The 15,659-nt window shown below is 38.3% G+C and overlaps 1 protein-coding gene across 1 annotated transcript in view; it reads right to left on the bottom strand.

Moving 5' to 3' along the window:
* PTPRR (protein tyrosine phosphatase receptor type R) overlaps positions 1–15,659 on the bottom strand; it is a 275,894-nt gene that overhangs the window by 238,246 nt on the left and 21,989 nt on the right. The window contains exon 2 of the mRNA XM_052640206.1: positions 9,809–10,107. Coding sequence (XP_052496166.1) covers positions 9,809–10,107 — 299 coding nt within the window. The remainder of the gene's footprint in view (positions 1–9,808; positions 10,108–15,659) is intronic.

Below are 15,659 nucleotides of genomic sequence, written 5' to 3'. Positions count from 1 at the left end.
AACTGTGAACATCTGTCCTAGCCCTCAACACTGGGTCTTTTTCTTCTTATTTGATTGAAGTTTCTGTTGCTAACTTACTGTTTCAGTTAAATGACTAAATCATATGAAACCACAGGCTAAATTGAAAGATGTAAAGTTGATGATTTCCTCTTGGTTTATTTTTCTGGATTCATATGGTCCAAGTATAGCAGATAGGTAAGGAAAGAGCAACTTGGGATATGAATACTGGCTGGGTTGTACTTTCACTCTTCAGAAAGAAAATTTGGAAACATGTATAAAGTACAAGATGAAAATGCAATGATAAATGGCTAAGGTGATGTGATATTGTGATTTATAATAAGAATAAGTATTTTGGTCTTCATCCACAGTTTCTGGCACCCTTACAGTTTCCTATATAAGAGCAGCAGAAACATCTTTTGTTACACAATTTAGTTTTTTTTTTTAATTTAAATTTATTTTAATTGGAGGCTAATTACTTTACAATATTATATTGGTTCTGCCACACGACAACATGAATCTGCCACGGGCATACAGGTGTTCCCCATCCTGAACCCCGCTCCCACCTCCCTCCCCTTACCATCCCTCCGGGTCATCCCAGTGCACCAGCCCCAAGGATTCTATTTAGTTTTGTCTCCAGTTCCTAAACTAACTCAAGTTATAAATGTGAAATGGGTATATTTTGTTATTCACATAAACCACACCTGGGTTTACATTAGTGAGGTGACTTTTGGACCACTCATCTTTCTAAAGATGAAGGCAGGTTGCCAGAAGAAATAACCTCAGGGAGAGATGGATAGGACTTTCAGTCCAATCCCCAAACCTCTGGGGCAGGGAGAGGGGCTAGGAGGCCCAATCAATTACCCATGGCCCATGAATTAGTCAACCATGCTTACATAATGAAGCCTCTACAGATATCCCAAAGAAAAGGGTTCAGAGAGATTGGTGCTTGGAGAACAGTGCACCCAGAGAGGGCAGGGAAGCTCTGCATTTCTTCCCACATTCCTTGTCCTTTGCCTCTTTCCAGTTGCCTTTTCACAAGTTATATCTTTTTATAATAAACTGGTAATCTGCTAAGTAAAATGTCCTACTGAGCTCTGTGAGCCACTCCAGCAAACTGATCAAACCCAATAAAGGGTTCAAAGGAACTCCAATTCACAGACAGTTGATCAAAAGCACAGGTAACAACCTGGACTTGTGATTGGCACCTGAACTTTTATAGGACTAAGCCCTTAGCCTGTGGGATCTGATGCTCTCTCCAAGTAGAGAGTGTCTGAACTGAATTAAATTGGAGGACACCCAGCTGGTGTTGCAGAATTGCTTGGTATGGAAAACCTGCCCTCTCCTCAGATATGGTGGCCAGAAATGTCATAACCAGAGTACTGAGAATGTGAAGAGTAGAGGAGTAACAGAGGAGGATTTTTTTCCTTTGCATTTTGATGTTAAAAGTGGGATTTATGAGACTTTCCTGGCGGTCTAGTGGTTAAGACTTTGCCTTCCAGTATGAGGTATGTGTGTTGGGGAGGGGGTTCAATCCTTGGTTGGGGAGCTAGGATTACACATGCCTCTTGGCCAAAAAAACCAGAACATAAGCAACAGAAGCAATATTGTAACAAATTCAATAAAAACCTTGGAAATGGTCCACATTAAAAAAAAAAAATCTTAAAAAAAGTGGGATTTTTCATTTCAGTTCTGGTTCACGAAAACATGTGATTTGTGGGTGGGTGGGGGGTATGGATCAAAGGGCAGGGGACAATGACCATTGATTCCCTGGTGGCCATGTGGTCACCCACAGAATGAAGCAGCAGCTGTGCTGTGCTCAGTTGCTAAAGATAAAAGTTACCAATGAGGAAGCTTCATAACGTTGCTCAAGGAGACAACCTTCCAGAGGCTTTTAACTCATGTTTTCTTAAAACAAGAGAAAGGAACAAATTGCTTCTACCCTCTGAGTTACAGGGATCATGGAGAAAGAACGAACTCATTTGCTAAATGGGGCCAATCTCATTATTTACTGGCAAGGCCAGATGCCCAGAAAGCCCAGTTAAATTATCCATCAGCAGTTAGATTTTAAATAAAGCATTGTACAGTAAAACAAACAAAACAAACACACAAATAAGCATGACATATAGGCATTCATAATTAGAGAGAAACAAAGAAAGAAAGAAAAAGGGACTAAGTCGCTCCCAGAGAGTGCAAGACCACAATTCTTAACAATTGGTAACCTGAAGGGCAATTCTTAGAGACCTGACAAGTAAATATTTGCTCAAAAGAAAATATAAATCTCTTTGTTCATCTGCAGATTCTATTTGTTTTTACATTACTGAAAATTTTGGACTGACGAAAAGAGTTTTTAGGTTTCAACACAATGAGACACAGCACTTTCCATCTTCCTCAATGAAAAGTCCTGAAACAGAATATTTTTTAATATGCTCTTAACAGGACATCCTTTTTTTGTCCTGCTAACTTCATTGACTGCTTTAAATATTTCCCTTGCTTAAGATTTAAGGTCTATGGAAGACATAATTTGGCCAAGTGGAAAAAAATCGATCTTATGTTACAATTATATATCGAGTTCATAAAGAAAGCACTTTCCCTTAAGATGAACTCTCAAAATTCTCTCAAGACTATTAAGGAGGCAGTTGCAATGGAAACAAGTACTATATTTGATATACTCAACATTTATTTCTCCTTTCGTCTTAACTTACTGAATGTATTGGGGATATACATCAGTACATAAAAACTGTGAAATCTATTACACAATGGAAGTTTTAGCAGGCCCTGATGCTGGAAAAGATTGAGGGCAGGAGGAGAAGGGGATGACAGAGGATGAGATGATTGGATGGCATAATCAACTCAATGGACAAGAGGTTGCGTAAACTCCAGGAGATAGTGAAGGACAGGGAAGCCTGGCATGCTGCAGTCCATGGAGTTGCAAACAGAAATAACTGAGTGGCTGAACAACAACAACAACAAAAATAATGCTTTATAGTTATTAATATGAAGATATATCATGGAATTTCATAGTTTATGCAATACAAACTAAGCAAAAAATTTGACAAAATCTTACATATCCTGATTGCATATTTGGTAAAATAGATTTATATCCATATATATTGAAAAGATCATATAGATAGACACGCATATCAAGACAACACTGTTATCTGCTAAGGATTATTTTTACTTCCTCTTTTTTCCTTCTCTATATTTCTAAATATTCTGAAATGCTATGAGAATATATTACTTCTGGAGTTAAAACAAACCCATTACTAAATATCCAATGTCCAATTAGCATGAGAATTAAATCAGTTCTCGTAAGACTTCCCATCATTCTAATGTTGGGTCTAAATGATCCAAAACAAACAGATGTACTGAGTGGCCCAGTGTTGAAACTTCACATAGATGTTGCCTAAGCTTGACCTCTATCATTTCCAAAATGTGTTCCAGCATTCTCCTTGCTGCTTTAGTAGCTAGAAATGGAGAAAAGCAACAGATGGTGACAGCTGTGACTGTCAGGGTGCCAACCTCGAGAATGGGATTTCTACTTCAAGATGATTTTGCAGGGGTACAATAATATCTGGAGAATCTAGGCAAAAAGCTTTCCAAAATGCAAATGTTTGGGATTTTAAAAGAAAGGCAATTATGTAAGATCTTATAGTTTAATATGAAGGCTTTTGTTTCAGAAAAGAGTAAAAAGTTAACTAAATATCTGAAGTAGACTGCAGAATTTCTTTTACTAGACTTTCTTAAAATCTAATGTTACATTATAATTCATTTTATACTATTATCTGTGGAGCGGATCTTTTACCTTTTAACCTCTGGCTCCAACATGAACATCTAGCTATCAATGAATGTATTTCCAAGGTATAAAAATTAACATTATCATTAGCTTAAATAAAATGTAATTCATAAAGTCACATTCTCTATTAGGAAAATTTACAGTACTTTCCCAAAGCAAACCAAATAACTTCTGTTAAAAATGAAAATGTTTGAGTTTTAAAGTCAGGCAAATTTGAATTTTGCCTCTAGCACCTTTTATTAATCGTATAACTTGGAGAAACATTGATTTAGGGTTTTGATTTTTTTGCCTGTAAATTGCCACCAATCATGAGGGCTTTTTTTAAGGCTCAAAGATTCTTTATTGACACAGTTTCTTCCCCTTTTATGATATATGATGCAATTTCTGCAGTAATATGGTTTTAGCATGCAGCTACCTTTCCTGAAGTTTATATGTCATCTTTCTGGAAGTTTACAGGTAGAAGTACATAATAAGCAATAGCATAATAAAAAGATTCTCCAATTTTGCTTTGAAGATTGTGGCACCCACGCTCTAAGAGAGTCCCCAGTGATTTCAAGCCTTCTGCAGTTTCATCCATGAAAAGGCGGATAAGACCTAGCAACCGATTATTTTTTAAAATTTATTTCATTAAAAGTCACATAATATAAAACATATATATTAACCATATGTAACTACATTTTGGACTTCCCAGTGGCTCATTGGTAAAGAATCTGCCTGCCAATGCAGGAAATGTAGGAGACATGGGTTCGATCCCTTGTCTAGGAAGATCACCTGGAGAAGGAAATAGCAACCCACTCCAGTATTCTTGCCTGGAAAATTCCATGGACAAAGGAGCTTGGCAGGCTACAGTCCATGGGGTTGCAAAGAGCTGGACACCACTGAGCACACACAGCACAACACAGCACTACCATAAATAAAATAGATGGTAAAAATATGCTGTATGACTCAAGGAACTCAAACCAGGGCTCTGTAACAAACTAGAGGAGTGGGATGGGGTGGGCGGTGGGAGGGAGGCTAAGATGGAGGGGACATATGTATATCTATGTCTGATTCATGTTGATGTATGGCAGAAACCAACATAATATTGTAAAGCAATTATTCCTCAGTTAAAAATAAAGTAAAAAAAGCTCAACATTAAAAAAAAAAAACATGGTAGAGATTTTTCTTTGAGTTTTTTTATATTCATTTTCTTTAGGAACTTGGGACTAGTTCTCAGGACTGCATTGGAAGACGTTACATTGCATTAGGCTTTTGTCTGCATCTATTTAATATTTTGGACTTGGTACTTACTATCAGACCCTGAATATGCTTGACACACAATAATTCGTAATTTTCCCAAGGCCTGCATTTACTTCCCACCTTCTGTGAGCTTGCCCACCATGACCATCACTCCACTGTCTGCAATCACTTAGCCCATGCATGAATGCAGCCATCTTGGTCCCCACCATATAAGCAGTCACTATCAAGAAGTATGGAGAAGGAAATGGCAACCCACTCCAGTATTCTTGCTTGGAGAATCCCAGGGATGGAGGAGCCTGGTGGGCTTCCATCTGTGGGGTTACACAGAGTCGGACACGACTGAAGCGACTTAGCAGCAGCAACAGCAGCATCAAGAAGTATGGGCTTCTCAGATGGTGCTAGTGGTAATGAATCTAACTGCCAACCCAAGAGACATGAGACACAGGTTTGATCCCTGGGTTAAGAAGATGCCCTGGCGGGGGAAATGGCAACCCACTCCAGTATTCTTGCCTGGAGAATTCCATGGAGAGAGGAGCCTGACAGGCTACAGTTCATGGGGTTGCAAAAGACTTGGACACTACTGAGGAACCAAGCATGCATACACGCATCAAGAAGTATACAGGCTAGAGTGGTTTTCATAAGTTCAGAACCTTCTTGGGATAAAATATCCTGGGTCCAAAAGATTGCGCTAAATCATAGTCCTCATAGGCAAAAAATCTGAGTGTTAGGACATAGCCCAAGCACCTTTATTTAATTTTATCCTACATCAGTGTATTTGTTGCTTGTTTGGGCTACTGTCAGTGTGACTTTAGTCATATATTTTTTGGTACAAGAATCATATTCTTGAGGACAAGTTGTAAGCTGTCGTATCCTCATTATTTCTTGAAGGCACTATCATGTCTTAAAAAAACTGGAGTCCAGGTCTTCTGCTTTCTCATACATTTAGCTGCTCTCTGGCATCCATTCTGCCTTTACTTGTTAATAGTGTCCCAATTTTTTATCAGGTAACCTCCCCTCTTGTAAACAGATGGTGGGTTTTTAGGGATGCTCTACAGGTGAGGCATATGGTTTTAGTTTGAGATAATGTGCCTTATTTCATTAGCTGGCCACAAACTGTTCAGGGATGAAGTAAGTAAGTAACTTAATTTAGTCAATAGTCTGGGTAATGGTCTGGGTGAGTGGTGAGTGAGACAAGAAGCTTTGGGATTCTAGGAATCCCATAGAGACCATCTTGGGCTCCTGGAGACTCTCCATCATCTTCTGTGCTCACAAAAGTCTTCCCCCTGCCCCAAGAACTGCCGCTTATCTTCTCCTTCTCCTCTCCCTCCCTCCCCTCCTTTCTCCCTCCTTTTCTCCCCTCCTTCCTTCCTGTCACTCTCGGTTTCTTCCTCTCCTGTCCTCTCTCCTCCCCTTTCCCTCTTCATCCCCTTCTCGTCCTCCTTCTCCTATCTCTTTTCCTTCCCTCAAATCCATTCTGTGGAGTAAGCCATAACCTTACTAAATAATCCCCACCCTTTATATTCCAAAACCTTCCTATTCCCCAGTCTTCTCATACTTTGCCCAAGCTAAAACCTTCTTCACTCGGCAATCTACGCTGAACTTGCTGAACTGGAAAAGCCTGCATCTTCTACGCTTCCATTTCCCCTCACACCCTGACTTCCCTCTTTCTTAATGAGGTAGCCTTGTGACCTGATGTATATTGATGGAATTCTCAGCACATGTTTGGCTAGAGTCACTTTTTTTTTTTTTTTTTACTCCTACCACAGCCTTGACCTTGAGGATATTCATATTTCCTCTTTGTACAAAAATCTGAACAGCTTCTTAATTGAGCTTCTGGAACATAGTTAGCATGCTTTAGGATAGACATTCTAATTGTGCTGTCCTCTCCCTGGAATAAATAAACTACAGGTTTTCCTGATTATAAAAGAAAGAAAAAAAGGAAAAAAAAATCATTTGGAGACAAATGTTTTCTGAAATGCTTTGTGCCAACAATTGGGAATAAGAAAAATAAGAAGGATACATGCAACTTTCAAAACCTTGTTAAATTTTTTATTTTAAAATTCACGGTCTTAAAGACATCAGGAATAAGTGAAAGAGAAAGAAACAAGTGATCTCTCCTCTGAGCTAGGAAGTCTTAAAAGTTATCTACATGTATATTTTGGAAGTTGGGAGTAGGTTTTTACCCTGGCCAAAAAAAGCTGCAATACTTTTCTCCAATTCAGGAAATGAATACTCATTGATACTACTCATTTTAGTATAAATTAAGCCACAAAATAATTCTTTGGTATCACTGCAATATTTTATATATGTACATATATATATATATATCCACACACACATATACATATGTGCAAACATATACCAATTACTCCACCAAAGTCATTCAGCAGCTGAAATATCTCCCTTTCACTACATATGTTCCATTCCTAACTCTCCTTTCTGTATAGAATGAACCATCAAACCAGCTGATAGTTGATTAAATGTTGACACTCTGCTTTTTGAGCAAGCTGAAAATTATTGATTTATTTAAAAATAACCCTACTTCCCTGGTTTTCCTAGTAAATCACCATGTGCATAAGTAATGTAAGTGGATTACAGGAAACATTAGCACTAGCCATTGTTGTTGCCAGCTACCAGAGCCACAGCATAGTTAGAGTCTAGACCAAAAGAGGTTAGTGAAGGCTAATGCAGCAAAATTGCCTATTGCCTCCATGTCATCATCACCCCAAAGAAAAAGCACAGCTTCTTCATGGATCTCTAAACCACAGATGGACTAAAAGTGAAATGACTTGCCAGAATTCCTCATTGATGCCTTTTATCCTCCATAATATTAAATTAACTCGACAGTACATGACATCAGAAGATAGAACAAACCTCTTGATCTGTAATTCATAGTGACTTTAAGAGTTGATAATGATGAGTGTATGATGGTCACTAGAGGAAACCTCTCTCCCGAGTCCGAGCATTAGCACAGGCATAGAGAGATCCAGCGACATCACTAACATCATTTGTCTTCACTCAATAGACACAGTGCATGGCTTTTACCTTCAGAACATCTGTTACTCATGCAAATGCAGAAACCTTGCCTGAATTTTTCAAGCAGCAAAATGACCCACATTTTTTTCTTAACAAAAGCTCATATTATGTTCTCAGTTTCTGATTTTTTTTCTTTGGTTACCAACATTCCTCCCAGACATTTCCCAACCAAAACAAGAGACTCCATTTCATTTGTAGATACCTCAAATGATGGGTATTTCTAGATGCTCAAAATGATGGCTGGATCATAATAAATATTAAGAGCATGCTAGTTGAAAACATCAATGAATGGATTTTTGATCCTCCATACTTAGTTGTCATATGTGGTAGATAAAAAAGTAAAGAAAAGGAAAAAAAGCTTATTAATTTTCATTACATTAGGCTTATAGCTGCTACTGCTGCTAAGTCGCTTCAGTCGTGTCTGACTCTGTGCAACCCCATAGACGGGGGCCCACTGTCTCTGGGATTCTCCAGGCAAGAACACTGGAGTGGGTTGCCATTTCCTTCTCCAGTGCATGAAAGTGAAAAGCAAAAGTGAAGTCACTCAGTTGTGCCCAACTCTTAGCGACCCCATGGACTGCAGCCCACCAGGCTCCTCTGTCCATGGGATTTTCCAGGCAAGAGTACTGGAGTGGGGTGCCATTGCCTTCTTCTCTCTCTAGGCTTATAGAGAGGTTGCCAAAATGCAAACATGGTTTCATTGAATCATCTTGCCTTAAAAGTCAACATATTTGGTTATGTTTGGAGACAGAAATGCAATCAACACTCATTTAGCTACTACTTTGTGGTTTTAATGTGAATCCTTCTATCGTAATTTTAAACTTGAGAGGGACTGTAGTTCAAATGCTCTGTCAACCTTAGCATAAGTTTATGATACTTCCAGAAATTGGGAACCTCTGGTGTAGGTTATAAATCTTAAGAATGCAAACAATGGACCCACTACATCACCTTGATTAATAAAAGGTGATGGTTATTTAGTGATATTAGGAATATTATCCATCAAATACTTCCCAACCACTTTATCTATTCCAGTTAGAAAACTCCCCTCTTTCATCATCACTTCTTCCCTTTCAGGGTCCCTTCACTTCTTACCACTTCTTGACCAGAAGATCTTTAATAAATACTATGTATATATATGGGCTTTCCTGGTGGCTCAGTGGTGGAATCCACCTGCCAATGCATGAGATGCAGATTTGATCCCTAAGTTGGGAAGACCCCCTGGAGAAGCAAACAGCAACCCACTCCAGTATTGCCTGGAAAATCCCATGGACAGAGGAGCATGGTGGGCTACAGCCCACAAGGTCGCAAAAGAGTCAGAAATGACTTACGGACTAAGCAACAACAACAATTTATATATACAAACTGAGACTCCGTCTACTTAGAGCAAAGTATCACAGAAGGCAGGAGGCTTAGTGCAGGATACGATCCAAAACTGCAGGATACGAACCAACATAAGACCTCCTAATACACTTTTTTGTTCAAATTATAAAGTACCTACTGCGCACCTTGCATTGGGCTGTGCAGAGAAGATACAGACAGAGTTTCTTATTTAATGAGCCTACATTCAAGAGGAAGCCAACAGATAATAATCAGTTAACAAAAAGGAAACCCCAGAGAATAAGAAATGCTATGGTAAATAGTCATTGAGCTCCAGTGACAACTCATCACCATTAGGCTTCCTTTGTTTGAAAGCATCAACCACAGAGGAAAGCATCAGCATCAGTCAAATGCAGTACTTACCACCACAATCACATTTGCTGCTGGGACTGGGCGGTTTTCCACTTCAAGGTCTTGACCAGCCATGGCCAACAGATTGAGAGATGGGTCATATGCAGGTTTAGGAAATGCTGAATTAACAATTTGGTGGTGTTTGCCTATTTGAGCTTCAGAAGAGGAATGGTAGTTATATTTGTGTATCTTTTGTGGAGCTATATCCAGGCTCTTCTCAATGTCTTGTGAGTGGTGATAAATGAATGCTGGCTTCCCATTCTTCCTCTGACGAATTGCCCAAAAGTGATCATTATTTCTTGCAAGGCATCCTGAAAGGGGGACGAAGTAGAAGCAAAAATCAAAGACCTTCTTCACTGAGCTGAATAGACTATCTGATAAAGAGAATTAACCTGTTTAAGACTTGTGAAGGCTTTAGATCAGTTACTCTTCATTTTCATCCCTATTCCGTTATCCCCAATAAAGAGAACACACTTGGTGGTATGGAGGCATGTCAGAGCTTTTGAGTACACAGAAGGGTATAGTTTGAAGAAGTCCTATATTTCAGATATTCTAAAGCATCTTTTAGTCAGGAATTTCCTCCTTTATCTAAATGCACGGCTCTATCACCTTGTTGAGCAACTCTTCCTGGATGTCCTACCTATTCCTCAAATGACAACCCTTTATATCATATTCAAGCTTTCCTCCCTTTAATCAATAGCATTTCATACAATTCTTATTTCATACTTCTTTTATCCTGCTGATGTTTTATAATCAACTGTGTGTAATTTTTAATACTTGTAGACTATTTGAAGCTGACTAACGGCAGAAGTCTGAGTATACTCATTGTGGTAGCAACTCCCAGTTGTATAATATCCATTCTTCCCTTCTTACTTAGTAATATGGCCATCCTGATAAAGTAATACATTCTCTTTTATTTCATCTGTTATGCAAATATCCATTGACTTGAATGGCTCTTTTGTTCTTTTTATCATCAGCCACAGAAAGAAACAGATAACATATACATGTAAGTCTAAAGAGTGTCACTAGGTGACACGCCAATTAGAAAAGCAAGCTTAAGATCTTCTATATAAGATGACAAGCAGATTGAACAAATCACAACATAATAATGCCATCCACATTGTACCTAGCGACCTAGGCACCACAGATTTTCCCTCAGGATGCCTATGACAACAATAAGCTGTAAAAATGCTCTCCCCAGAAGATGACATCCCTCTTTTTATAAGAATTCTGGGGTGTCTTGAATTCTTACCAAATATTTATAGTAGAGAAATTGCTAGTTTTATAGCTTTCTTTTCCATCCAGCCTCTGTGACCAGCATGTATTTACAGCACTTTCAGTAACGTTATTTTACCATTATGCTCTCAACTCTCACTTAGGGATAAGAAGACAGGTTATTTTTTTCAGTAAGCTCAACTGCATTCACCATGATGTAATTGTTTGGAAATTATTGGGTCCCAGTGCCTTTAGGCTTTTAGATCATTCCAATCACAATTAAATTCCATGTGAATTCTGAGACAGTATAGAAACTAATCCTCATGTCTTCAATCCTCAGCATGCTGAATAGACTGTAACTTTTTAGAAAAAGAAATCAATTTACTATAATTCACCAACAATGATGATTAGACAGTATGACCTTGAAATAACTATTAACTTTGTTTCTCTGAATGAAGTAGGAATTCCTCAGATTTGGAAATGACACTGTCATTAGGAACATATATAAATGAATATGGTCCTTCGCTGTTAATATTCTTGTTGTGCTTTATTAATGGAGAATGGTGATAAAATGTTTTAGAGATATATTAACTTTCTGACCACAAATGTTTGTTTAAATTTTACTGAAAGTGATTTAATAAATTATATAGTAGTGTCCTACAGTAGGGGTCCCCAGCCTCCAGGATCTAATATCTGATGATATAAAGTAGAGCTGATGTAACAATAACAGAAATAAAGTACACAATAAATGTAATGCACTTGAATCATCCCCAAACCATCCCCCACCAGGCCTGTCCATGGAAAACTCTCTTCCACGAAACTGATCCCTGGTGCCAAAAGGCTGGGGGCTACTGTCCTACAGTGTTTCAATACTATAGGTGAAGTTTCCTCCCTCCCCTTTTAGAGGACTGAGTCTGACATTGTAGAGAGCAACAACGGAGTGGTCACCTTAAGGCTAAGAAACAGAATGGAGATACTATTTTTATCTTAGCTGACTTTGTAAACATGCCTCAGTTAAAGATGGTCCCTTGTTTCAGAAAAGGCATATTGCACACTTGAATGAATTTAGGTTTCTCACCTGAGGGATTTGTTCTCCTACCAAAAAGAGGGATTATAACCCTATCTAACAAGATAGTGCTATAGAAATAGGCATGTTAATTAAAAAATTAACATGCAAAAAAGATTGGAAGTCCTTGCAAGATTTGGGAAGAGAAAAAAGGGGGAAAAAAACATGGTAGGAGATGGCGAAGAGTTTCACTAAGAAAAAGAAGTAGCTCAGAAGATCAGAAAATGCAGATTTATGAGAAGGGGAAAAATTAATGAAGAGCTGAGAAATTTATCTTCAGTCTTTCTTTTTATATGATATCAGGCTTCCCTGATGACTCAGTGGGTAAAGAAGCCACCTGCAATGCACAAGACACAGGAGATGCAGGTTCGCTCCTGAGAAGGAAATGGCAACTCAGTCCAGCATTCTTGCCTGAAAAATCCCATGGACAGAGGAGCCTGGCAGGCTATGGTCCAGAGGGTCACAAAGAGTTGGACACGACTGAGTGGCTAAACACACAATATGTGATATCAATAGAATAGGTGATATCAATAGAATAGGTGAGTCCAACTAATAAGGTCTCTTGTACGAAAATAGGCCTACAGAGAAAGATGAAAAATATCTAATTTTAAGTGCAATTGAAACACAACTAGAATCTCCCAGCCATATCCAGTTATAAATGTGAAAAGACTCAGTCCTGCCTTGTCCCTGAGTAATGAGAACCAAGCTGGCATCACTATTAGGAACCCCACCAAAGACATTAGGAAAGAAAAAGTTTTTCAAAGTGTTATGCTTAGATCCCTGCATCAAAATTACCTGGGATATTAAGACTCAGATCCCCATATCGCAGACTCTTTGGAAAGGTAACTTACAAATCTGGATTTCTATCAAAATTTTCTCACATTCCAACTCTGAAGTTGAGGACCACCGAGTTAGTATTTGGGATAAGTTTTATTTTTTTGTCTTCAAATGTTACCTCTCTATCACCTCTTTCACTTCAACATTATGACTATATTCAGGTAAACATTTTGGAAATTTTAAGATTCAGATGTCTATTAAAGATCAAAGTGGAGATGTTGAATTAGAAATTTAATAAGTATATACTTCATGGTTGGAGAGAGACATATTTGTAAATCATCCAGTATGGATAATCCAGCCAAGTGACTGGAGATTCCTTGAAAAGAGAAGAGTATATAGGACAGAGCTCATGGTAGAATTACAATATTTAGAGTCAAGAAGCTGAATGAAATAGAGCCAACAATGACAAATGAGAAGGAACGGTAGTGAAGAAGGAGGAAAATCAAGGAAGAGTAATTCCTAGAAGATTAAGAAAGAAAATGTTTTAGAGCCTGTATGTATTATAAGGTCTTAGGAGCAACTGAAAAATCAATCTTATAGTGATGTCTCTAGAAACTTGAATATAAATGGAATTTCCATGTGTTTCCAAGTAAGGTAAGTCCCACTGAAGACATACTTATCGACTTAAAAAAATTACAAAGCACATAGGGATTACCGCCATGAGAGAAGGTCAGAAGATGGAGAAGTGGGTAGATTCTTAACTAAGAAAGAAAAAATGAAAGAGAAAATTGGAGGGGGCTTCAAAATAAGTTAATTAAAACATCCAAATAGAAAAGAAAATAAGAATAAGGGATTTGAGGCAAAGAGAACTGGCATGTTTCAATTCAAGCAAAAATCATAGAAATGAAAAATATTGTAACTGAAGAAATGCAATACATGGGTTAAACAATAGACTAGACACCAATGAATAGAGAATTGGTAAGTTGGAAAGGTTTAGGTAATAATTCAGAAAGCAGCACAGAGAAATTAAGAGCGGAAATAAGAAAAAGAAGGTTCCTTTGGGACTCTAAGACCCATACCTACTGGCATTCATGCTCATTAAGAGTGAGTGAGACCTCGCTTGTGATGGGATGTCCTTTCTGTGATTCGGCTAAAAAAAGATGACTTCTGTGCTGCTGGGAGACTCCTTTTGACTTTGATGAAGCAAGTTGTTGGAGAGGTCCACGTGAAGAATGAGGCTTCTAGCCAAAATCCGAGGAAGAACTGAGGCTCTCAGTTGCAACAGCGATTAAGGAACTGAATCCTGTCAGCAATCATGTAAATAAAGTGAGTGAGGTGAAGTCGCTCAGTCGTGTCCGACTCTTTGCGACCCCATGGACTGTAGCCTACCACGCTCCTCTGTCCATGAGATTTTCCAGGCAAGAGCACTGGAGTGGGGTGCTATAAGCTTGGAAGCAAATCTGTCCTCAGGTGAGCCTTCACCTAGGAGCCTAGCTCAGGCCAACACTTTAACTGAAGCCTAATGAGAGACCTTGAAGCGGAAGTCTCCGGTAAGCCATGGCCAAATTTCTGCCTCACAGAAACTGAGAAATGCTAAATATGTGTTGTTTTAATTTGCTAAATTTTATAGCAATTTGTTATGCAGTGATAGGAAACTAATGCCAAGACACTGAGTGATTTTTGAGGATAACATGGTACATTGCAAAATACCTTTAATAGCATTTAAAAAATGAAACATTAGGAAATTGAACATTTTATAAAATTTAAAGAGGGAAGTGATAATGTAAAATTTATATTTCTCAGAGATCACTCTGGCTGTACAATAAAATGGACTGGGAGGAAGCAAAAGTAAGTGCAAATGTACTGGGTAAAATATTTTAGATGACAATAGAATAGCCCAGACAAGGTGGCAGGCAGTAGGAAGACAAAGCAGAGGTGAATTTCAGAAGCCTTAAGATATAGGAATTGATGAAAAAATAAAAAGGAATAAATTCAGTAACTGAGTTAATGTTGTAGGAAGGAACGAACAGTGGATATTGAAGAATAATTCTATTTCCAGTTGGCAGTTCACCATATAAGGGTGTCCTTTATTGAGACAGGGAAATGTGATTCTGTAGTGCCTACAATATATAGAAATGGAAACATCTAGAAAGAAATTACATTTGTTTGGAACCCAGGAGAAAGTGCTGGACTAAAGATAAATACTGAAAAACTATAAGCATACTCAAGGAAAAGTGAGTGCCAGAATGATGAGACTACCTTGTGGAATGAGAAGAAACATGAGTCTATAGCAAAGATTCAGAAGAAGCCACATTAAAGGAATATTTGGCAGGAGAAGAAGAAAAATTAGAGATTGTGGAAGTACGGAAGTCGTGGAAAGAGTGTACCAAGGGGTCTGTGATTGGCAGTGTCCAGTGTCACTCACAGTCTGAGAGTTGAAACAACTCTGAACACTTGCATAGGATTTACTGACCGAAACTTCATCAATGGACAGCTGACCCTGGATATTCAGAGCACCAGACTCCACACGGGAAAGCTCTGGGTAGAGCATTAGAAATACAAACCATCCTCCACTGTTGAGTCTTTGAAAAATAATAAAGTAATCTTTAAGGACTTAAAAGGTTAAGGAAGATTCTGAACCTGGATAAGATGGAGCAAACACACTCTGTCTTGTTAACTATAATAAACAGAGCTATAAAATCTAAACAAAATGTATAAAACAGCTTTCTGAGGACTCTGGGAAGTAAACGGTAGCAGAGCAATTAGGGATGATGAACAGAATTCAAAATTCGTCTCTCCTTGCCT

This window comes from Budorcas taxicolor, chromosome 5 (genome assembly GCF_023091745.1).
Source record: "Budorcas taxicolor isolate Tak-1 chromosome 5, Takin1.1, whole genome shotgun sequence".
Taxonomy (NCBI): domain Eukaryota; kingdom Metazoa; phylum Chordata; class Mammalia; order Artiodactyla; family Bovidae; genus Budorcas; species Budorcas taxicolor.
The sequence above is the reverse complement of the archived record's forward strand: the minus strand, read 5'-3'. Positions and strand labels throughout refer to the sequence as shown.